The following is a 24,770-nucleotide window of genomic DNA, read 5'->3' on the forward strand; positions in this document are numbered from 1 at the left end:
AACATATAAAATTTTAACAGGACTGGACAGACTAGATGCGGGGAGGATGTTCCCGATGGCTGGGGAGTCCAGAACCAGGGGTCACAGTTTCAGGATATGGAGTATGCCATTTAGAACCCAGATGAGGAGAAATTTCTTTACTCAGAGGGTGGTGAACCTGTGGAATTCTCTGCCACAGAAGGCAGTGGATGTATTCAAGAAGGAGATAGATATATTTCTTAATGCTAAAGGGATCAAGGGATATGGGGAAAAAGCGAGAACAGGGTATTGATTAGACGATCAGCCATGATCATTTTGAATGGCGGAGCAGGCCCGAAGGGCCGATTGGCCTACTCTTGCTCCTATTTTCTATGTTTCTATGTTTATGTTTAAATATAGGGAACGTGTTGCCAAAACGCCTTTTTTACAGTGGTGGATATCGGGGAGTCAGAGTGTGCTGCTGTAGAGAGGCAGGACACTTAATTAACGCATTTAAATCGGGCTCCAAAAGTGCAATTGCAAGCCCGACTTAAAATTCACTGCAGCCACACGGGTTTCCCGGGGGCCGGCTGCCCGGTGGAAAATTGAGTTAAAAAATGCTAATGAGGTCCTGCCATTATGGATAGCAGATTCAGAAACATTTTCATCGTACAGCTGGACGTAGTTCTGTGCTGTGAGAACCAGATGAAGGTGGTCAGGGCACATTTCACTCATGACCTTGATAGTCCATCAGAGAGTGCATCTTTGCCTTATCAAATCCAGGTCACAAAACAAAGGTCAGTGTCAAACACCTACAGAATTATCTTATGTGATGTTTCCTCAGAACTTCAAAATGAGAAACTGTGAAAACTCCATAGTTTAAAAGAAAAGTTTATTCAACAACTGAATACATGCCAAATGAAATAATTTACAGCAGCAATTTCATAATATTCCTTTCCAGTTTAATGGTACCCCTTGGAAATGCAGTGATAAATAGAGAAATGAAAACTCATCCACTATCTACCAAATACACATGCTTTGAGTAACTGTAAAGTGTACATTTTTGTATCAGGAATAGCCAAATAAATAGCCTTTTGCATTTCATCTGGCCAGTTCTTGGGCTGGTTATATAGACACTATAATAGCTGATACATACATATGAGAACTAAATGACTATCACCTTTGCAATAAAACATAATATTGTTCTTCTTTGTCTAACAAAAATATATATACACCAGTCTAGGCAAGTTGATAGCAAAATGATGAACTATTCAACACAGAGCATTGCTAATCGCTAAATAATGGAAAAGGTCACTTTCTAATATAGTTTACTGGAGAAAAACAATTTATAAAGCACATTCACATGCATCTTTTTTACACAGTACCTTTTAATAGGCCATAAAACTATGAATTTCTCCTGCAAACAAAGCACATCAAAATCACAAGAAGTAGCAATGATGTTATGTCTAGTTGTTTATGGTCTATAAACCTTTCCTTTAAACAATAATTTATTACCATGAAACTAATGCTGCACTAGATTATCGGGTTATCAGTACATTGATTGTTAGCATGTAGTTAACATTCTTTCTGTGATTCGCATTGCTGCAGGATTGTTGGCCTTCATATGTTTAGTTACCAGTCAGAAACATTATTCTAAACACCCCCTCATTTCAGGGTTGTTATCAACATGGTCATCCAAGTACAAAGAGAAAATGTAGTATGTCAGGAGAGGGATTGTAAGAATGTCATTATCCATCTAATGTTATCTCTCCACAGTAATACATAATTTGCTGCAAAAGGGCAAAATGAATCATACATCAACATTTTGAAAAAATGGAATTGGGAGCAGGATAAAGAAAATATTCAAACAGACACTGAAATATCTGAGCATTCCAGAATGATGTAAATTATGCCAGTGAACCTGACAACTCTTTGCTCTGGCTAATGTCTAATTAATGCCTTGAACAATGGTGATCTATATACTTCAAAAGCTTATGCAGAGCAAGAGCAACCTGACTTTGGGAGGAAATATGCTGGTCAGCAGGCCAAGTATTGCTTGTACTTTTGAGATAATGCTAAAAGTGATGACCATCCACCCCCTCTAGGTATATTGTTTGCTGCTTTCTTGAATTCTGAGCAATTCTCAAGTATAACTCAGATGATGATTAGAGCTATTTTAAACGATTGAGTGTTCTGGAAGCCACTTTGTCTTCATGGACAATGTGAAGATAACTACTTTGAAGTGGTTTCAGTTTTGTAAAAAAATACCACGTGACTGTTCAGAAAACTTCAATAGTAAATACAGCCTCTTTACACTTTCCTTTTTTTTTGATAGTTTTAGAATGTTTTCTGGTACACTTGTTTCCCCTTCCTCGGCCTATCAATACTATAATTCCTCCTTTGAGCGGGGTTGGGCGGGGGGGTGGCAGGACAATCTGCACCTTTGATTTCTAGGAGCTTGCCATCTATGTTGCTGCATGATTGGCTAGCTTGAAACAGGTAACACAGGCAGTGTTTCTCCTTCTCTTCATCCCTCCCATATTCCACTCTCGAGACAAAATGGCTCACTTTCACATGACCCTCAACGTAATTGACTGGTAAATTACAGATGACTCTCACACAACTGAGGTAGTAAGTGAGTTTAAGTGTTGGGTAATCTTGGACCCTCTACCTTGATGTGAAATAGTCAAATATTTGAGCTGTTAGGGGCCAGTTTTACAGGATATTAAATGTAGTCTGTGCAGGTCAAAAAGAAAAATCCTAAACGATTAACAGCAACATTTGTCATTTTTATTACAAATAATGTATCTCAACTTTAATATGTATTGTTTATTGGCAGGTATAATTGACTAACTTTGCTCTGTCGCCACTCCATTGCTTTATGTAATATTTATTTCAATGCAATGATCGCTAATACATGAACCATGGGGGGTTTTTGGCACTCAATGCATTCTTCCTTATCATTTTTTTTGGTGTCTGCCTTTCTGACCTTTAGAAGAATTACATTGGCAGAAAGAATAGCACTCGTCCCACAACCATTCCCAGCAATACAATTGTTATTTTAACCCTGTACTGGGATCATATTGAATTTCGATTTGGTCCATCATTCTACAACTTTAGCAAAGGGATTCATTCAGAGTATTATTAAAGGTGCACAGTTCTTACTCATACATTTTTCTGGAGTGATTTACTGGAGTAACTTGTTGCTAAAAACTACTAAACTTGTTCCTTCAAATTACTTTCACGGAGTAGTTTAGGACTCACTTTCATAGCTTGTGTGTGCATATATCTAACAAAACTCTGTAATTTGTTTGCATCCCATCACTGGAATTTTACAATGTTTTAATTAAAAAAAACAAACACATTATAAGAATGCAACAGTAAATAAGTAAGCTCACACTAGTGTGCCAGATTTAAAGCAATTGACAAGCAAAGTTATTTCCCTCTCCCAGAATTATATCAGTCACCAATGTTATCTGATTCGACCTTCACTGAAGTTGTGAACTTTCTTTCTTCTACTCATGTAATCAAATAAGTTTACCAGTCAGCTCCATTCTTATAACCTTCTTCAAAGCTTCTTTCCATAAAATGCACCATCATCAAGACACAAATAGAATGTCTTTAAATGTGTCTGAGTAAACATTTTGAAGTTCCATTCAAATTAGATGGAACATACGCCTTTTACTTCGCAATTGAAGAGCACCTCAAATTCTGTCCCTATTTTTATATTAGTGGTAATTCAATGTGTTGATATTCGGCAAAGCTTTCCTTTCGGGTTATTGTTCTACACCGAAATCAAATGGCATCGTTCTCAGTTCTTCAGGACAAGCTGACAGTAAATATTCTGCCAAATTAGTCAACTCCGTCTTCTTGAATCTGATGCCTATCTACTCACATGACACCGATTCTACTCTACCGTTCATCAGTAGATGGGTCTGTCTGAACTGCATGTTCATTGTCTTTTGGTCAAAATGAGACCCACGCATTCAACAGTTTCATATTACAGTAAACCGATTACATATCCCATGCTTCAGTAGGCTCTCTGGTCATCTCTGTAGGCCCACATATACCTAGAGCATTGTCAGTGTACGCTGCATTCCTGAACAGGTAGCAAACATGTAAAAGGATTGTCTAAATCTTAGGTTTCCCCATATGTGTTGCTGTTCTTCAGTTCAGTGTTCATTGTACATAAAGTCCTTTTATGGAAGTGGCAGTTAATTGTTAACACATTCTGCATTCTGGCTTAACCAAACATCGAGTTCCTTTGGGGCAGGTTGTCAGAACAGAGTTGGTGAAGTTCAGTCAGTTGCATGTAATGTTGAAACAGCAAGTCCAGTCCAACTAAGAAATGCATTCACAATCACCATGCTGCATTGACAAAAATAATAACAGGGATGAAAAAAGACAAGTGGGTGGCAGTTGTGTATCTGGTGAGCAGCCCATATACTTGTAAACATCAACATAATGCAATGATCTAGTTAATGTATGTATTGCATTTTGTTTGAATTCAATGTCTGTAAAGGTGTGTATTGTTAGACACTTCTCGGCGCCCTCTCGGACTCATGGGTCCTCCTGTTTCTACCTTTCTTATTTTCCTGTAAATGTTTCCATTTGTTGCCATTTACAGGTGTATTTGCTGGTCTTTGTTTCCTCTGACGGCGATCACGTCGCCAGACTTGTTCACAGAACTCATCCATGGTGTTGAGATTGGGATGGTTTATGAGCTGCATGAAGTCCCTGTACCAGACCTTCTGGTTTGGAGCGACTATGCTGTGACTTTCCTTGGGCCTCAGGCTGTCATCATCCTCTTTGTGCAGAAGTTCCTCCAGATGTTCAGTGTCAATAATTTCAAGGGTCACTTTCAGCAGGGTCTGCATGAAGCCATGCTCCACAGTCTGACAAATATATATCCCAGCATCTTTCCGCTGGAGGCTACGCAGCAACAGCCCCTGTTCTGTCTTGATGACTCTGTCATCTGCCTTTATCTACAGCAGAGGGAAAATCACAAGATCAACCGTTGAATATTAATCACTAGGTGTAAGGGGGAGAGGACTTAAGCGAAAAGGTTAAAAAAGTCAACAGGCTGGAGAAAAGACAATTAAGCAGGACCTCTTCTTAAAGTCTATGAAATATTAGATTAGGTGAATCAAGAGGACGACACGAATGGAGGTGATAAATATAAACTAGTGAAAAATCTAGAACAGATATCGGAAGGAACTTCTTCATTCAAAATTTCTGGAGTAATCTGTCGGATAGGTTGGTAGTCACGTAAGCTTTAGAGGTGTTCAACACAAAGTTCGATGCCAAATTGGGAGAGTTAGAATTCTAGAATTCTGGATCTTTTTCTCATCCTTGCCTTTTGCTTATGTTCTTATTTTAGAAAGTATATGAATCCCCTTAAGACTCACCCCCACCCAGAAGGACTGAGCTACTGATTTCTCCTGAGAAACTAGCTGTGCTGTGTTATGATCGGTCCTCCAGAGATAGAGTTCAATAATTCTAGGCAGCGTCAGAAGTAGACACAGTCTTCAAATAATTGTGCGTAGCGGTCCTGAAAGTTTGAACTAAAAAAAAACAGTTGAAGAAACTATTCAGACAGCTACTATGAGAACCGTTAAATGTCCTTGGGGGAGAAATTCGACTTGCACCCAAAACAGGTGACAGGTCGGTGGAGCGATAGCTCCGGGCGCCGGTGCATGCCGGCCAGAGGCCCGAGCCAAATTCGGTATCGGGTTCCACTTGAATTGAAGCGGCAAACTGTGGGCACCCAACAGACATCCCGATGCAGTTCGGCGGTTGGACCTTGATGAATTCCGGCCTGCTCCGAAGCCGAGCTGGCTCACAGGTAGATCCTGGGGGTGGAGAGGGGGATTGTGGGGGTGGGGGGCGAGCATAGGCCAGCAGCAACTCATAGTGTTTTTGTGTAGCCAGGAGGAGTGCTTGTACTCCTTCTGCCTCCACAAAAATATAACTTTGAATAGGTTTTGTGGCCATTTTTTGAGAGGCCTCAAGCAGACTGCTGATTAGGCCGCTCAAGACCTTGGTACAACTAGGCGGAGCTGGCATGGTGCAGGCTCTGCCTATTTGTACCTGAATTTTGCATCGGGCTGCTCCAACCAGCATAGCACCAAGATTTGGGCGGTAAAGCAGCCTTGTGCCTGTTTCAGGCGGGCGGGCTGGCCGCTCGCCCATTTACAGGCCTGCCTGAATATGGAATCAGGTAGGCCTTGGGCATCAATGGCTGAGGTGCTCCCCCCACCCCCAATTTTCAACTCCGGCCGCCCGTTTCTCCGGTGCAAAATGGACAGTGAGTTGAATTTCTCCCCCCTTCAGTATAGCTGCCTCATTGATTTGTGGGTAAATTGACCATCTGGGCATTATTGAATTATACAGACCAGGAAATCCCAAATTCACTCTCCTAGATAAGCTAAGTTAGTTGATTGCAGCTGAAGCAACACTAGAGAAGCTACAATTGGCCTCAGCAGTTATGGGGCAGGTAACATAAAATCAGTCATCGTTCCTTCCACTTGCTGCAGTACCAGAGGGCGGGAGGCACCTGTGGATTATAATCCAGCACTCTCAGGAGAGGAAGGGAAGAAAATTGGAGGAAGATGGGGGGTAAACCTTTTGAGGCTGCCACTGCATTTCTCCTTTATAATGAACTGAATATTTTTTGAGAAGGGACAAGTTGCATGTGACAGTTTGTTAGTGTAGTCATTTGTGTGTTTACTTTTCTTTGTGTGCTGCTTTTAGTGCACTGGATAATGTGTTTATATAAATTCCTGTCTGCACCATTTTAATTTTATTTTAAGCCGATTAACACCTGTGTTTAAATAGCACTGACAAGAATTTACATAAACACACCAAAAATAAATCAGAGGAAATTCCATCCAATGGTTGTTAAATCCAGGCTAGGAGGACCAGAAAATTCTCTTTCAGCAAAGGTAGTTTTGAGTTTTTAAAAAAATAATCCTACTGACTAATTACAAAGTAAAAGTATTGAACAAGGGTGGCCAAGAATGTCACCTCTCGATGAGCATGGCAGTATGGGTACAGATCACTTTGCATTCTGACACTGGACATTGTGCATCAGTACTAATACCTCAAAAAGTTGGCTAAGCCTGCTGTCAACTCAAAATCCTACGTCTCTGAAGTCACTATGCTTCTATTCCCCCATCCTAAATTCCTGAACTAAATGTACATTCTGTGTTCTATTTAACAGACTTTGATGGTGGTAAAAATGAATCCAGTCTGCTCCCCTACAAGTATTATGATGGTCGGTTGTCAGGTAGTGAAATATTATAGTTAAAGATGAACAAAGCCAACTAAATGTTATGAGGTACTTTAAAAAAAAATTGTGTCCTGTCACACAAAGCTTGCAATGCTTACTCAGTAGAATGACAAATCTCTTCCACGTCTCCCGCATCATAATTAGGAAGTTTCTGGTTTTAATTTTGTCATTGAGTTGTAAACAACATGAAAGCTTCTGGGATTAGCACAGTGCTTGCTACATGCATGGAACAGACTGAGTTATTAATTTGTGCAGCCCTTTATTTGACTAAACATTTCTCAGTTAATTGCTCCTGAAATGAAATTAAAGCAAGGCTAACAGAGCGTGCAGTAGATTCCCTCAGGAAACTTGATAAGACTACGTATCAAAACTGAAAAGAATAGAAAGCCTTGTTGAAGGGACCCTATGCCAAAACACAGAGAAACATGGAACGTGAACCATTTAAAACCGTACCATTTGACAGTCTCAATCACTTAAATATATACATGTAAAAACCAAAAGTAAATTTAGTTATGACTGAAAATACAACAGCAAGTGTTCCTTTTTGATTTATTAAAAACTTGTCTCAGAGTAGCTTGTTTTTAAAAGTCACCCATCTGTGTCCCTCCATTTCTCTGTCCCCACGGTGCCAAAGGTTGGAATTATACCAAATCCCCAGAGAACCCAAAGTGCTCTCAATTTTGTAATATTGAAGGGAAATTATTAAGAAATAGAATTTCAGGCACTTTTCTGACAGTGATTAGGGAAAATAAATGAAATATAAAAGGCTACTTGACTCATTACAATTATGTGTACTGGAACATAACCACTTTGTTATTCTGATTATAATACTTCTTATGCCACAGTATCATCCCTTATGGCTACAACATACCAAATTTTAAAACAGGTACATCACTGATAAATGTCCCACTGTTTTCCCCTTAATGCTAATTCCAAATTATTTACGGGTAGTTCGAATTTTGGGAGGCTGAAAATTAAGAATGTTACATTATCAAGTGTGTGTGTGTGTGCGGGTACACACACCTGCCTTGGTTTGGGAGGGGAGGAATAGACCAACATGACAAATGAGCTACACCAATGTAATTAATCTGGTCTTGAATAGGCAACAGTATACAAATTATAATAAATACAAATTCATCATCTAATTGCTAATTCTAGTTCTTACCTTTGAGTGAAATAATGGAAATGCTGTGTCTGTACAGAAAGAGTTTGAGATTCATTCTGCAGTTAGGACAACGTGGGGGATTGCTAGAGTGCCAATGAACCACACTAAAGCATTAAATAGCACTGAAGTGATGGTTTTAAAAGAAATGGAACAGTAATTACTGACCAAACAAAAATGGCCAACACTTTAATTGCGTGAAACATCTAGAAGTTGAAATTAGTTTTCCTTTATGTCAGTGAAAATGTTAATTTGTTTAAAATGAATGGGTTTGTTAAAATAGATTGTTCTACTAATATTACACATGATTTCAACCTCTACAGCCCCCTGCAGCTGGACTCTTTACCTCTTCTTTGCGTTCCTCATTCTGTCTCTGGAACTGCCAGTAGGCCATGGCACGCTGTGATTTGGGGATGCATTCCAAAAAAGTGGTGCTGTTCTCCACTCCATAGATAATCTTTTCCTCCATATTTTGGTGCTCATGTAAATTGTCTGAAGGAAGAGAAGGTATCAGCAAAAATGAAAAAAAGGCAGACCAATCACTTTCTGCTGTTTGTTGAACGAAAAGAAAAAATATTACATGGTAACATTACGATTATCTAGATACTGGAGGACATTAGTTTTGAGGGCAATTTCTAAAAAAACGGACTCATTTCACAATTATATTAATCTTTGTGTGTATGATCTTTAACCACTTTCTGCAATATTATTTCAGAAGTTTCCATCTGCTTTACAGATCAGAAGAATAATATTCAAAAGCCACATCTGAATTGGCAGCCCATCTTCAGCCAAGTAAACAGGCTATTTTGTGGTATTTTCTTCAAATTTTACTTGAGGGAGTTGGATCTTAGTGTGACTGTTAAAATTTCAGTCTGCACTAGATGTTCTCTCAAGTTCAGCATCACTGGTCTCTTTCTTAAGAGGACCTTGTGTCCCCTACGATCAGGAGTATACATTTGCTGCCCAATATCTTGTCATCTTATAGCATGGCCCAGGGTTGTAACAGTCAAGCCCCTTGTGTGTACTGGATACAAAATCACACACATGTCCCCATGTGGGGTTCCACTCTCTTCTGGAAGGTAGACTGATGAGTACTCCAGTGAGAGAACGCCAATTATAAACCGATAAACAAATTTATTTTAATATATTATATGAATGAATATAATACAGCAGTCAATGAATTTCAAACTATCTCATTATTACTCCTCGTAACATAGAAAATAAGAAAGCACACCACTCCATCCCTTTAAGCTGGCTAAATACACTTTGCAGACTAACCAGTTCTAACCTCAGGAAGAGAGATTTCTCTCTCTGTGTCTTCCTTCCCCTCCAAATTTCTGTCAACTGTCCCTGTCTTCTATCTAGGCAGGAAGGCAAAGACATGACCACTGGCCCTCCCCCAGCTCTCCATGTCAGGGATTGGCCAGTTGAGCTGCCAATAAAACCTGCTACCCCCGCCCCCTCCCCACTTGGGCCTGACTCTCTTCTAGGCCAATTAGTCAAAAATCTCAAAATGTGAGCCCTCCTTGACTTTTTTACCTAATGGGAATGGCATATCCTGCGCACAGATAACAGGGCAGTGTGTAGCAGAGAGAAGATCCCTATGACAACCTTGTCTTTATATTTTGCCTAAAGGCTTAAGGTAACCTATGTCCAAGAGGAACTGAAAGAGAAAACGTCTAGATAAACTATACATAACACAGACTACCTAAAAGTTACAGGAGGTGAAATTGATCTTTGGCAGTAGCTCAACACCGGTGATAGTGAATCGGTGGCCTGTTTTACGCCCTGCCCGGTTTTATTTTCCATTGGCTTCAACTGAAAAGAAAACTGGGTGTGGTGTAAAGCCGGCTGCCCACTCGGTATTGCCCATGTTGCACGACTGCCCAAGGCGAATTTCACCCCTACAGTGTTGCAGATCAGGCCTCTTGTATTAGGGTGTAGAGATACGAGGCCTTTACGAGGCCGTAAAGATTGAACATGCAGTTACCATAAAGCATACTCTGGACATTTCAAAGTTTGATGTGAGGGCTAATATTGCCCTGCTTGGAATGGTACTGGTTAGTGATTCAGCACGGTGGACATTTCTCATGCTCTGCAAACATTTTGCAAGGCAATCTTATTGTACATTTAAACAACTGCCACTAGCATATCACCCTTCCAATTACCTGCTAGTGTTTACATTCATGCAAATTAGTATAAACATCGAATGAAGATTGTACAGTGATACAGGTGAAGTTTATCATGAGTGGCAGTTTTTGAAAACATCACACAAATTCTTGTCAGCTTACCTCTTTTGTCAGCAGAACTATTCACTCACTTACACAGCACATATCTTTAACCAGTGGTTTCAGTTTACACAGTAATGGCTGACCTCTCCCACCACTCCCTCTAGTCCTGTCATATGGGAGACCAAATGTGTGGTCCATACAAAGTGGGTGGCTAAGATGTATTAAATGAGAGAAAACATAATTCTTTGCTGCAATCCATTATTAAGGAAGTGGTAACAGGGCACTTAGAAAATCATAAAATGATTAGGTAGAGTCATTGTGGTTTTATGAAAGGGAAATCATGTTTGACAAATTTATTAGTTTTTGAGGATGTAACTAGCAGGGTGGATAAAGGGGACCAGTGGATGTAGTATATTTGGATTTTCAAAAGGCATTCAATAAGATGCCACATCAAAGGTTGTTACAGAGGGTAAGGGCTCATGGGGTTGGGGGTAATATATTAGCATGGATAGAGGATTGGTTAAAGGACAGAAAACAGAGAGTGGGGATAAATGGGTCATTCTCAGGTTGGCAGGCTGTAACTAGTGGGGTGCCACAAGGATCAGTGCTTGGGCCTCAGCTATTTACAATCTATATTAATGACTTAGATGAAGGGACCTAGTGTAATGTATCCAAGATTGCTGATGATACAAAGCTAGGTGGGAAAGTAAGCTGTGAGGAGGACACAAAGAGTCTGCAAAGGGATATAGACAGATTAAGAGAGTGGGCAAGAAGGTGGCAGATGGAGTATAATGTAGGGAAATGTGAGGTTATTCACTTTGGTAGGAAAAATAGAAAAACAGAGTATTTTTTAATTGGTGAGAAACTATAAAATGTTGGTGTTCAGAGATACTTGGGTGTCCTTGTACACGAAACACAAAAAGTCAGCATGCAGGTACAGCAGGCAATTAGAAAAGCAAATGGTATGTTGGCCTTTATTGCAAGGGGGTTGGAGTACATGAGTAAGGAAGTCTTACTACAGTTGTACAGGGCTTTAGTGAGACCTCACCTGAAGTACTGTGTACAGTTTTGGTCTCCTTACCTAAGGAAGGATTGCCTTGGAGGCGGTGCAACGAAGGTTCACTAGATTAATTCCTGGGATGAGAGGGTTGTCTATGAGGAGAGGTTGAGTAGAATGGGCCTATACTGTCTGGAGTTTAGAAGAATGAGAGGTGATCTCATTGAAACATATAAAATTATGAGGGGCTTGACAGGGTAGATGCTGAGAGATTGTTGCCCCTGGCTAGAGAGTCTAAAACTAGAGGACATAGTCGCAGGATAGGGGTCGACCATTCAAGACTGAGATGAGGACGAATTTCTTCACGCAGAGGGTTATGAATCTTTGGAATTCTCTACCTCAGAGGGCTGTGGATGCTGAGTCATTGAAGATATTCAAAGCTGAGATAGATAGATTCTTGGACTCTAGGGGAATCAAGGGATATGGGGATCAGGCGAGAAAGTGGAGTTGAGGTTGAAGATCAGCCATGATCTTATTGAATGGCGGAGCAGGCTCAAGGGGCCATATGGCCTACTTCTGCTCCTATTTCTTATGTTCTTATTTTCTTGCTGATTAAAGCTTTCATTTAATAAGCATTTTATTAGAATACATTGGTAACAATCAAGGAAATTTCCATTCATTACCTACAAACAGATGATTTTTATTGAATATTTCCTAATTGCTTTGGTAGCTGAAGAAATGTTTCATCAACTTGAGGAAAATACAGACTGAAATATATTTTCTGACACATGGCAGAGTCAAAAAATGAAGTTGTGCACATTCACAGGTTTCATGGTTTATGATTTTTAAAGAATTATAGTTTCTATCGATTTATTTTAAAGTATCCTTACAACTGACATCAAACATTTCCTTTATCTCATTCTCATCCTGTTATGGTTAGCTTTCTATTATGGGTCTCTTGGCCAACCTTGATATGTTGGCAAATTGGAAGTATTTGTTAGCTATGCTCATTTTCCCCATATATGATTTCCCCAAATCAGAAAATGATACGAAACCCAGAACTGCTAATGTTCCTTCTTTCATTTTAATGTTCTATTTGGAAATGAGCTTGCAAACTCAGAGACACATATTACTTGAATGATCTGCAGGCTAATCTATCATTTTACTAACATTTTTTACCGATGGGCAAAAGAGTACCAGCCAATGTTTCAAGCTATAATGCCGAACACCTGGCAATGGCTGGCATTAACTATTAGTGGTAACTGGTTACCTCTGGAGTTGTAGTATCAAGGGTGAATTGTGCAATGCTTTGCAGATGCTGCATCCTCATATCCTGTATGTTAATTGGGGGACCTATGTTTATCGAATAGGGTGACTTCAAGGCGTCAAGAAAGTCCATACAAATTATCCTCTGTGCAGTGAAAATACATTCACTTTTTAAAAAACCTTTCTCTAATTGTCTTCCCTTCTCCCCTCCTGCTGGGGTACTGTTCCATGTGTGCAAACAATCCTCCAATATTTCACCGAGGTGGCCATTTTTTTTTGTGTGACCTTAACAATGAGCATTAACAAGCTACTTGATTTCGGGAGCCTTGCCGCTAAGCCCAGTTGTGCCCTATTCCGATGGCCACACGTGCATATTTTCCAGGAGGAGTCCCTGGATAATGATCCGAAGTTGAAACCCAGGCTGAGTCTTCCTCTCCCTACCCCAGGCTGCATGTGATTTTTGCAGCATAGAGGAGTCCATGGCCCATGAATATGTTCATTGTGAGAGGTTGCAGCCCTTATATTGCTACCAGAAGGGGCTGCTTCTCAATGTTTGGTTACACTTTAGCCCTACCTTCCTAATCTTTGGCCGCCCGGTACGGAGGGCAGTGAGTGAGTCAGAGGATCATCTCGTGGACCTGCTCCTTGGCCTTGCTAAAACAGCACTCTGGCTGCCTGCCTCTCTTCCATGGCACTGTCCGTGCCTGGGTGGTCCTGGAGAGGGAGAACGTGGTGTCCATCGGTATGCTTGATGCCTTCTGTGACCGGTGGGCACCGCAAGGTGTAGAGGCGATAATTAAATTCACAATCACATTATGAATTCATTATTATTTGTGTAATGCCGCTGTATTGTACATAGTTATTATTGTTTATTTTATACTTGTGTTGCTCCAGGGCACTTGCCTTAATGGTTTTTGTTTCCGTCTGATGACACTGGGGCAACTAAGTGTCAGCCCCTTACGGATATTAAAATAAAAAGGCCTAACTCAGGGGAACTGTGGCAAGTGTGGCACCCCTCCTCTTTGCCACTGCTGCCCTGGCTGATAGCAGCTGACTCGGGACAGAGCAGAGGTCAAACAGTCTCTATTTGTTAGTATCACACTGGTTATTTACCTACAAGGTCATCAGGCAGCCTACGTCAACTTTTACCATGTACCAGAGACCCTGCTGAGACTGGGCGTTCGCTATGCAGGGAATCATAGGAGCATGAACCCATATCCCTGTGATACAAGATGTTGAAAACATAAACCCACTAAACTGCAACCAGCTGCAACATTGAAGTAAAATCAATGCCTTCGCTGCAGATGCATTAATACATGGAGACTAATTACTCCTCTAATTTTAAAACCTATGATCATGTTGCAACCGTAAAATTTTAAAATACCGTTCTTTGTCTTTGTTGCTGTTAAACTTGTAATTAGGCAAGTTTCAGCGAGGTAACAAAAATGATAAACTCTGTGGGAACCACTACATACAATTTTCTAATGGCGCAGTTCTGAAACTTCAATAGTGTAAAAGAAAAAAGAGAGTAAGGGTTGAAAGAGGGATAAAGATCCTACTTAGATATCTGCCAGAGAGGTATTGTGTTACCTTTAGCATGAAACACAGGGAGAAGGGAGGATTATGAAGCCAGCTCTAACTATTTCACATGGTCCAGTAATAGAAATATGAGACCCATCATGTTCTGCACAGATCCTCAGAGATTAAAAGAACTATTACTGCCCATCCATTAGGAGTAGCTGGTCTTTATCTATTATTATCCATAGACATGCTGCTTACTGCAGACACATTACGACAAGGCAGCTACCAGTACTCCAAATTAAAGCTAGCTCTATCTACAGTAAGAGTTAATGGGAATCTATCTAAAAGGGATATGAAACCTTGGCTTAACTATTCTGTACAAATGATTATGTGCGGTTTGATGTTTGTGTCTACAGATTATTTTTGAAGGGATTTATGCAATAATAAATTTGAAATTGTTTCAGCTTGGCTCAATTGGTAGCACTTTCATCTCTGAGTCAGAAAGTTGTAGGTTCCAGCCTTAATCCAGAATTTGAGCACATAATCTGGTCTGGCATTTCAGTGTCGTGCTGAGGGAGTGTTACATTGTCGGGGATCTCTCTTTTAGAGGATACATTAAACAGAAACCCTGTCTGTCTACTCGGGTGAATATAAAAAGTCCTGTGGCACTATCTGAAGCAGAGCAAGTAGTTCTCCCAGTGCCCTGACCGATATTCCTCCCTCAACTGACTTGTATAGATGCACGTGCTTTCCCCCCTCCTCCTTCCTTTTGTTCTGTCCTTTTTAAAATTCTGTTCATCTGTAGTATCTTCTTGTTCTGAATGGTTTATACCTGAACCGTTAACTCATCTGGTCTCTCCACAGATACTGACTGACCTATTGAGTGTTTCTAGCATTTTCTGTTTTGATGAAGAAATAACCTATGTTGTCAGTGAGTATCAGTGGTCTTATAATTCCTGATTCCCATTAAAGTGTCAATATCAGTCTCTGTACCAATAGCTAATTCCCTACACAATGCTATAATTTGCGACAGACTATGTCCACTCCACACTGCTGGTGCTTTCCTAGAGTTTGGTCGATGGAGCCAATGACACAAAATGGAAACTTTAATAGAGAATGAGTACATTTCCATTTAACAACAATGCTTTTTATACCTAAAGCTTCTTTAATATTCTGCTAGGGAACTTCAGAGGTACAACACTAAGGATCATATACCAACCAGTTCTTCAAGTTCTTGTAAAATGGAGTGGAGATGCCGGTGATGGACTGGGGTGGACAAATGTAAGGAGTCGTACAACACCAGGTTATAGTCCAACAGCTTTATTTGAAATCACAAGCTTTCGGAGCTTTCCTCCTTCATCAGGTGACGAAGGAGCAAAGCTCCGAAAGCTTGTGGTTTCAAATAAAGCTGTTGGACTATAACCTGGTGTTGTGCGACTCCTTACATTTGTAAAATGGAGATATGTTTGTAATGATAAACAATCTCTGGTTCAGTCTGTGATTTTGTTTGTAGACATTCAGTAAGTCCTCCAACAGTTCAACCCTATCGTAACAAACCTATTGTAAACCTCTCATTGTAGTAAAATTGTCTTTTGGGCTTCACGCTTGGACGAAGCCCCATGATAGAAGATAGGAGGCCTCAAATTTCCATAATATAAACCCTAGATATGAAGAATTACCAGAGATTGAAATCCATACTCACAATATTAGTGCACAAATACATTCAGATGAAATCCCTTTGTGCACTCTTTTAACTGAGACATCATCCCATTTATTTTAAATAGGTTAACACCTCTGTTAAAATAGTGGGCACATTCAAGTGTTAGTATGTCAATACTACAAACATGATTTCACTCTCTTTGTAATATGGGATGTGACTGTATGTAATGCTACATTGGATTTGAAATCTTGTGTTTACAAAAATGCTGCTTTTGTAAATGTTTAACTTTTTAATCATACTTCATATTGTACAAACATTGATTTAGCAATGATATCAAGAACCAGTAGGTTCTTTTAACATATTTCTGTACATGTGCTAAGTTTTTCTACAAATGAACAAGTTCCTAAAGTTTACAACAGTGGTGTGTGTTATAAATGTGACATAACACTGTTGATGTCTTTCCACCAGGGTAAAGAATCTTACAACACCAGGTTATAGTCCAACAATTTTATTTGAAAATCACAAGCTTTCGGAGGCTTCCTCCTTCGTCAGGTGAATGTGGAAATCCTTGAACGTTTCGCATTTATATTCAGAGAACAATACCTGGTGATTACAGATAATCTTTCCAACTGCCCGTTGTCAAGACAATCAAAGTGTTCAGACAGAGTGATGTTACCTACAGGACCACCGAATATACAAACAGCCAGAACAAAAAACAGAGAGAGAGAGGGAGAAACATCCAAAAGGAAGAGAAAGACAGAAAATGACCCGTTGTATTAAAAACAGATAACTTTTTTTCGCTTGTGGGGTTACGTGTAGCGTGACATGAACCCAAGATCCCGGGAAAGCTTGTGATTTTCAAATAAAATTGTTGGACTATAACCTGGTGTTGTAAGATTCTTTACATTTGTCCACCCCAATCCATCACCGGCATCTCCACATCATTTCCACCAGGGGGCAGCAGTGCCAAATGTTCAGCTTCAGTACAGTGCTGTGAATTTAGGAATCTCATTGACTGCCTTGAAATTTAGCGATGAAACAAAGTATCTTTGTATTTTACGTTTTCTCCTGACCAAAACACCCATGCATTAGAAAACTTTGTGCGTGAGCTGATAATTGTCAGAACCTATCTAGAACTGTTTTGAGATCCTTTTTTATCAATGTTTAGTGGATGTTGGTGACATAGTCAAAGTCTGAAGCATAACTAGCTGCAATGGAAGTAAATCAATAACTAGCTGCAGTTACTGAAGCTAGCATTTAATGGTCTGACAGGCATAAACACGTTTCAGGATAGGATTGAAGCTGATAGAATAATACTGCTGCACAATAATGCGTCATTCACGTGACTATTGCACTTCACTTAGTCTGGATAATCTGTGACTTATTAGTTTTGAACTGTCACCATAGGGAAGGACACAGTCCCATGCAGGCACATGCACAGAGTGCAATTTACTAGCCTCCTGTGCCACGAGTAAAATTTTGCAGTGGGTAGCTTGCCAGACTGGCTGGCACCAGAAGCATAACTCTGTACTTTTAGGGTCAGCATGATGAAAATTATGGTGTAGTGCTCGACCATAACATTGCAGTGTAACAAAAATTACACTACCTCGAACTCCCGTGGATTACTTATTTATTTATTAAGGAATCAAAATGTAATCAAATCACCACCACTGTTTACATTGAGTGGGAAGGAATTTGTTTTTCTCCTAACACTTTTTTTCTGATTTCCAGTTGACTAATAGAAATTTTAAAAAAACTTGACATGCCTGGTTGAGCGATTTGGGTAAATATTTGCCAGAATCCTGAACCAATGCAACTGTAAGGCTTAAAAAAGGCAAATGAGTTCCCAGGTTGATTTAATAGAGAGGTAGAGTACAAATCATCAGAGTTTGTATAACACATTCCATCCGGAGTACTGTGTGCAGTTCTGGTCATAGGAAGCATATTATATCCTTGAGCAGGTACAGAGAGAAGCAACTGAAATGATTCCAGTAATTAGGAATCTAAGTTATGAGAAAAGATCAAGATGGTTAGGTTTGTTCCCTTTGGAAAAGAGGAAGAGCTGAGGTGACCCAATGGGAATGTTCAAGATTATGAAGAGTGTTGACAAAATTGATTCAGGCAAATTGTTCACAATGGTGAAGGTTTCAAATACAAGGGAGCATGAAATAAAATGCTGGAGAAGCTCAGCAAGTGAGGCAGCATCTGTGGAGAAAGAAACAGAGCTAACGTTTCAGGTCGAAGACCTTTCTTCAGAACTGGAAGATGTTAAAGAGCTAAAGTTTTTAAGCAAGTACAGAGCCAGGGAAAGGAAGGGAGGGAGGGGAGAGCAGGAAAGAACAAAAGGGATGATGGTGCAAGGCAAGGAGGGTGGTAATGGCCCAAGTAAAGAAACAAAAGGTGGGTCTAGAGGAGCTGTAAATGGCAACATAACCAGCAGCTGCAGTCCAATAAAATTATGGTCTGAAGTTATTGAATTCAATGTTGAGTCCGGAAGGTTGTAAAGTGCCTAAACGAAAGATGAGATGCTGATCCTCGAGCTTACATTGAGATTCATTGGAACAGTGTAAGAGGCCGAGGACAGAGAGATCAGAGTGGGAGTGGGACGGGGAATTAAAATGGCAAGCGACCGTAGGTCAGGGTCACGCTTGTGGACAGAGCGGAGGTGTTCAGCAAAGCGATCACCCAATCTGTGTTTGATCTCCCCAATGTAGAGGAGAACACATTGTGAGCAGCGAATACAATATACTAAATTGAAAGAAGTACAATGAAATCGTTGTTTCACCTGGAAGGAGTGTTTGGGGCCCTGGACGGTGGGAAGGGAGGAGGTGAAGGGGCAGGTGTTGCATCTCCTGTGCTCGCATGGGAAGGTGCCATGGGGAGGAGAGCGGGTGTTGGGAGTGATGGAGGAGTGGACCAGGGTGTCACGGAGGAAGTGGTCCCTTCAGAATGCTGAAAGGGGAGGGGAGGAGAAGATGTGTTTGGTGGTGGGATCATGCTGGAGGCGGCGGAAATGACGTAGGAAGATACGTTGAATGTGAAGGCTGGAAGGGTGGAAGCTGAGGACAAGGGGGACCCTATCATGGTTCTGGGAGGGAGGGGAAGGGGTGAGGGCAGAAGTGCGGGAAATAGGACGGACACGGTCCAAGTCCTGTCAACTACAGTGGAGGGGAATCCTCAGTTGAGGAAAAAGGAAGACCTATTGGAAGCACTGGTGTGGAAGGTGACATCGTCAGAACAGATGTGATGGAGACATAGAAATTGGGAGAAGGGAATATTGTCCTTTCAGGAAGCGGGGTGGGAGGAAGTGTAGTCAAGATAGTTGTGGGAGTCGGTGGGCTTATAATAGATATTGGTTGACAGCCTATCCCCAGAAATGGAGATAGAGAAGTTTCTTAACCTGTCCCATTACCACCCTCCTTACCTTGAACCATCGTCCCTTTTGTCATTTAATCACTCTTGCCCTCTAACCTATCACAGACCTTCCCTTTTGTTCTTTCCTCCCCTCCCTCCCCCCTTTTCCCTGTCTCTGTACTTGCTTAAAAACTTTAACTCTTTAACATCTTCCAGTTCTAACGATAGGTCTTCGACCTGAAATGTTAACTCTGTTTCTTTCTCCACAGATGCTGCCTCACTTGCTGAGCTTTTCCAGCATTTTCTGTTCTAATTTCAGATTTCCAACATCTTCAGTATTTTGCTTTAGACAAGGGAGCATGAGGTGAAAGTCAAGAAATTAGGGTAAGCAAGCAAGTCAAGCAGCTTTCTCACAAAGGGCAACAGAATTGTCCAATAAGTTACCATTGAAGTCATTTGAAACAAAACAAGATTGGGAGACAATCAGGACGAGGGTGGGGGGTGCGGTGGTGGCGAGGGGGGGCTGTCAGTGGGGTGCAGTTGTTCTGTGGAGCCAGGAGAAGCACTTCTGCTCCTTCCGACTCTGCAAAAAACAAAATTTAGCAACGTTTTTGGGGACCTTTTTGAGCGGCCTTGATAGGCAGCTCAAGTCCCTGACATACTAATCGGAGTGTGGGCAAGCTCTGACTCGTTTGAACAAATTTAGGAGTCTGGGTCTGAATGGCTGCAGAAATCTCATCTCAATTTTCAAATGAGGCCTGCGCTCATTTGAGGCAGCCGGCAAGAACACCTAAAAAAAAAAGGGTCTTGATCAAGTTAGCAGTGGCCCGAATCCCCGTGCAAATTGAGTGCGGCCTCCTCCCTGCTAAGTTGGTTATTATTGCCCCTGTTTTTATTGCCATAAAACAGGTCTTAAAATGAAACTTCAAACAAATCTACACAGAAATAATGATTAAAAATTAAATGAGTCGAACTCCCCTGGTAGTTCAGTTGCTAAAGTCAATATATTTATAAACTATACAGACCAGAAGATCCCTGATTCACTTCCTGGTCTATGTTGAGTTACCTGATCTCGGCTGGAGAGCCAATAACGGTGCTACATTTGATCTCAGCACCCATTGAATAGGGAAGGGCAAAATCAGCCAAGAGTCTTGCTCCCAATTGTTAGCCAGTGACCCTTATTGTAAAATGAGCATGTTTGAGTGCTGGGTGAGGACAGGTTTGGGCTCGGTTATGCTGTCTCTCTCTGTGATGGCATTCAGTAGCTAGGCTTATACATAAAGAATGGTCACTTGAATGAAGTATTGGACATCGCCTAGTACCATGGAACCAAACCCAAGGATCTTCAGAAGAGGTAGAGAGAACATTGGTAAAAAATGACATGGGTAATTGCATGGAATTAATTAATGACTGCGCATGTTAATTTAGTTTGTATAATCCAGAATTTTTTTTCAAAATCTTTGTTAATCTCCTTGAGCTTCATCTCCTCTCCTGTCCCAGGACTATTCAACACGCAGGGTTATCAACTCTTCCACATTTGGCATGTGTGAGATGGCAATCTCCAGCTCTCCTAGCTGAGGATCTCAATCTTACTTGTGTAGAAGGGTAAATCCTGGCATTATCTTGTTCCTTGAGAGAAAGCAAAAGAAAAGCCTTGCAACTCCCACAGTCAGGACAGGAGGAGAAAAAATAGGAAAGCTGGAAGAAGAGTTTTAAAAAAAAATGGGATTGGGGGTTAAGGGAGAGGAGAGAAGAATCATAGAATAGAATCATAGAAGTTTACAACATGGAAACAGGCCCTTCGGCCCAACATGTCCATGTCGCCCAGTTTATACCACTAAGCTAGTCCCAATTGCCTGCACTTGGCCCATATCCCTCTATACCCATCTTACCTATGTAATGGTCCAAATGCTTTTTAAAAGACAAAATTGTACCCGCCTCTACTACTGCCTCTGGCAGCTCATTCCAGACACTCACCACCCTTTGAGTGAAAAAATTGCCCCTCTGGACCCTTTTGTATCTCTCCCCTCTCACCTTAAATCTATGCCCCCTCGTTATAGACTCCCCTACCTTTGGGAAAAGATTTTGACTATCTACCTTATCTATGCCCCTCATTATTTTATAGACTTCTATAAGATCACCCCTAAACCTCCTACTCTCCAGGGAAAAAGTCTCAGTCTATCCAACCTCTCCCTATAAGTCAAAGACTGTTAATCCACTTAACCATCCCCTTGCAGATTATGTGATAGATACAAGTTATCACTTTTAACCATTTTTAGGTTTTGGGGCAAGTTGAACCTTCAGTACTTTCGACTCAAGACTGAAAACCTGACACCGAAGATTCTCCTGTTTTGACAGCTCCATCAATATATCCGATTAAGTCAAATTAACTACATGAGCAATAATCTGTCTGAAAAAAGTCTGATGTACACTGACATACATATAAATCACATCATTGGATAGAAGAATTGATCGGAAATATAGAAATAAGTCGTTAAGCCTGGAGCAAAGAAGTCATCGTTACTTACCATTGTGATGTTGATCGGAGCATTGAGTAAGAGGATCACCATTCCTGATATCCTGCCTTCTGGTACGTCTGAAACAAGAATTATCTGTGTGAGTTTCAGGTGGCTGTTCCCTTTCCAAGGATCGAGGTTTTGAGCCCATGTTGAATCAAGTGTCTCATTTTACTGCTTCTATGAAAGTATGCATTTTTAGATCAATGACAGGGAAGGGAAAACCTTGGCCACTGACCTTGGCTAGGAGCCTTCAAGATATTATTAACAAAAGTTGGTCTTATTTTTAGAGCAAAGTAGATTCAGAGATGAGCGTAATAGCCAAACTCTTGAAAACATAATTTTTTTGCCCGCAGACGCATTAATTAAAGTTTTAAATAAAATGGGTTACATTTCATTAGTTGTCGTATTTGTATAAAAGTATAAAGACATTAGGGGAGATTTTGAGGCCTTCTCCCCAGCAGAAACGGGGCAGCAGCACCTCGAAAATGGTAGGAAATGACTTAACGGCCCTTTCCTGCCTACGGTGTGGCCGTCCCTATCTTCTCCAGGGCCTGCCACTGGCTCACCGGAACACCAGCCTGGGTCAAGCAGTGGGGTCTTTTACTGGGCAAATCGGGGTACAATGACGTACAAATTTGGACAACACCGGGTATTCCGCACAGATTCAGCGGGCGGCCCAGATGAAGAGGAGCCCAAAAGGTAAATTTTTATTTATTTTTGCGGGGCTGAGTGCTCCTCTGGGCTCGACAAAAACAAGCTAAGATGTTGCCGCCCCAGGTCCGTGCCCCCTCCGCCCTCCTCCTGAGAACAGACGCACCCCCCCCCCCACCCCCACTTATTCCGGACCTACCTTTTTCCACCAGGTGGCCAGATATTACAGTGGCCTGGAGACATCGGGCTGCCCTGAGGTGCTCACTTTCTGCCCACAGCCCACCGGGCCTTTGCTATCCACAGAATGGACCGGGCCTCCCGCCGGGAGTATCGGGTGTCTGGCAGGCATGCTCCATCGGCTAGCCGCCTAAACTCCGCTCGGAGGGAAGATCTACCCCGATATCTATATATCTTTTAAATGTTAATCGTGTCCGCACCCTGTTACATTTGTAATTGGTTGTGATGCCTGTAGTTGGCGCTGTAATAGAGTTTCCACCATTTGCAGCACTCAACCCTTTCTCACCCTATTCAGTGATAGAAGCCTGTGTCTCTATGCAGTTCCCTATTAGAAAGCTGGTTTGAGTCTCTCTGTTGTTCCACAGAAGTCTTTGAAATTCATAATATTGCGGCAGATAACCCACATTTAAGAAGGTATTCGGTTCCTCAACTCAGCGATTTAACCATCACAAAACTCATGAATTCCATTTCCAAAGTTAATTCAATAGCTCTGCAGTTCAGCCTGAGTAGATTAAACATTAAAAGACATTACCATAGATTTAATTTTTTCCAGACTATACATCTTCAATATCTGAATTGTTCCAATTTGTAGCATTGCAGATGCTTCTGAATTGTAAAACAAGAAGTGTCCACTATGCACAATCCATAAATATAGCTTGTGCACTGGTTCATTAACTTGGTGATATATTGCAACTGATTCTGGGCATAGGTATTGAATTGTATTAAATTCAGAAGCTAATCAGCTGAAATGTAAATCAATAACCTCTCCATGCATTCACAAGGTATCGATCAACAGAACAGAAACACAAGTTCTACAGTTCTGCCAGTCACTCGATTATACGAACACAAGAAAGCATAGAATGACAAGAAGTCTTTTGGCTAATCAAGTCTGTTCCTCCCTCAGACCCTCACGCTATCACGGGTCCTCCCAGCCCACTTCATCTCCAGAGAAAACGTTTAATAAAATTGCACCTTATTTCCAAAGCTAAATCAAATGAAACTCCAGAATATCGGTCTAATCTTGCCATCCTACATTATTCCTTCGAAAAGTCAGGCACTTTTCCTTAACTAGTTACCTTTCTCGATTCGACAATCTAGCAGCCCATGCTTTATACCGCATTCAACCACCTCGAACTGTGTTTTTACCTTATAACATTTAAATCTATTTCCTAAATAGATATACTTTTTTTAAAGAAAGGTCATACTGAACCCTTTAGTTCAGAGTCTACTCTGTGAATCAACAACTCAGTGGTGGTTAAAAAAAAATTCAATTCTCAAGTCGTGCTTGGTTAACTTTCTATCTGTGTCGTCTAGCTAGACATTCATAGTCCAGATTTTTTGCACAGACCCTTCAGCATTTTCAACACATGACCCTACCTCTCGTCAATCCCTTTTTCACTAATAAAAAACAGTCCTCTGAGACTATCCTTACAACTCCTTCTTATTCGACTCTGAAACCTTTTCATTACATCATTCTCCTTCTGAAAGTCACAAGCTCACAGCCGCATGTAATATTCCAAATGTGGTCTCACATATAGGGTCACATCAGTTTTTTTCAACATTTAGTCATGTGCCCTTGAGATGCATCCCAGAATGTGTTTAGCATTATAATCTTAAACAGCTTTACATTGACTAATTGTTTATCAGTGAATATAAGTGATCATACTCAGATTCTTTTCTTTTTCTCACCTTTGCTAATGATTGCCCTTTCATTTTGTAGGTGTTTTATGTTTTCTGTGACAATGTACATAACCATACAATCACCTGTATTAAACTCCATATGCCATTTTGTTTATCTATTTAATTGGACAAGATCCTTTTAAATTCTATTAATCTTTTTAATATTTACCTCATTGCTTGCTGTCATCAGCAAAATTTATATTACAAGTACTCTCCTCCAAATCATTTATGAATATCACAACA

The 24,770-nt window shown here is 40.8% G+C and overlaps 1 protein-coding gene across 2 annotated transcripts in view; it reads right to left on the reverse strand.

Annotated features, from left to right (window-relative positions):
- Window positions 1–833: 833 nt before the first annotated feature.
- The window catches only part of sema3ab (sema domain, immunoglobulin domain (Ig), short basic domain, secreted, (semaphorin) 3Ab), a 310,018-nt gene continuing 286,081 nt past the window's right edge, over window positions 834–24,770 (reverse strand). For both annotated transcript variants that reach the window (XM_068005023.1, XM_068005024.1), the window contains exons 16-18: window positions 21,969–22,036; window positions 8,758–8,903; window positions 834–4,943 (exon numbers count right to left, since the gene is read on the reverse strand). In XM_068005023.1, the coding sequence (XP_067861124.1) occupies window positions 4,491–4,943; window positions 8,758–8,903; window positions 21,969–22,036 (667 nt within the window). In that variant the 3' untranslated portion in view covers window positions 834–4,490. The remainder of the gene's footprint in view (window positions 4,944–8,757; window positions 8,904–21,968; window positions 22,037–24,770) is intronic.

This window comes from Heptranchias perlo, chromosome 24 (genome assembly GCF_035084215.1).
Source record: "Heptranchias perlo isolate sHepPer1 chromosome 24, sHepPer1.hap1, whole genome shotgun sequence".
Lineage (NCBI taxonomy): Eukaryota > Metazoa > Chordata > Chondrichthyes > Hexanchiformes > Hexanchidae > Heptranchias > Heptranchias perlo.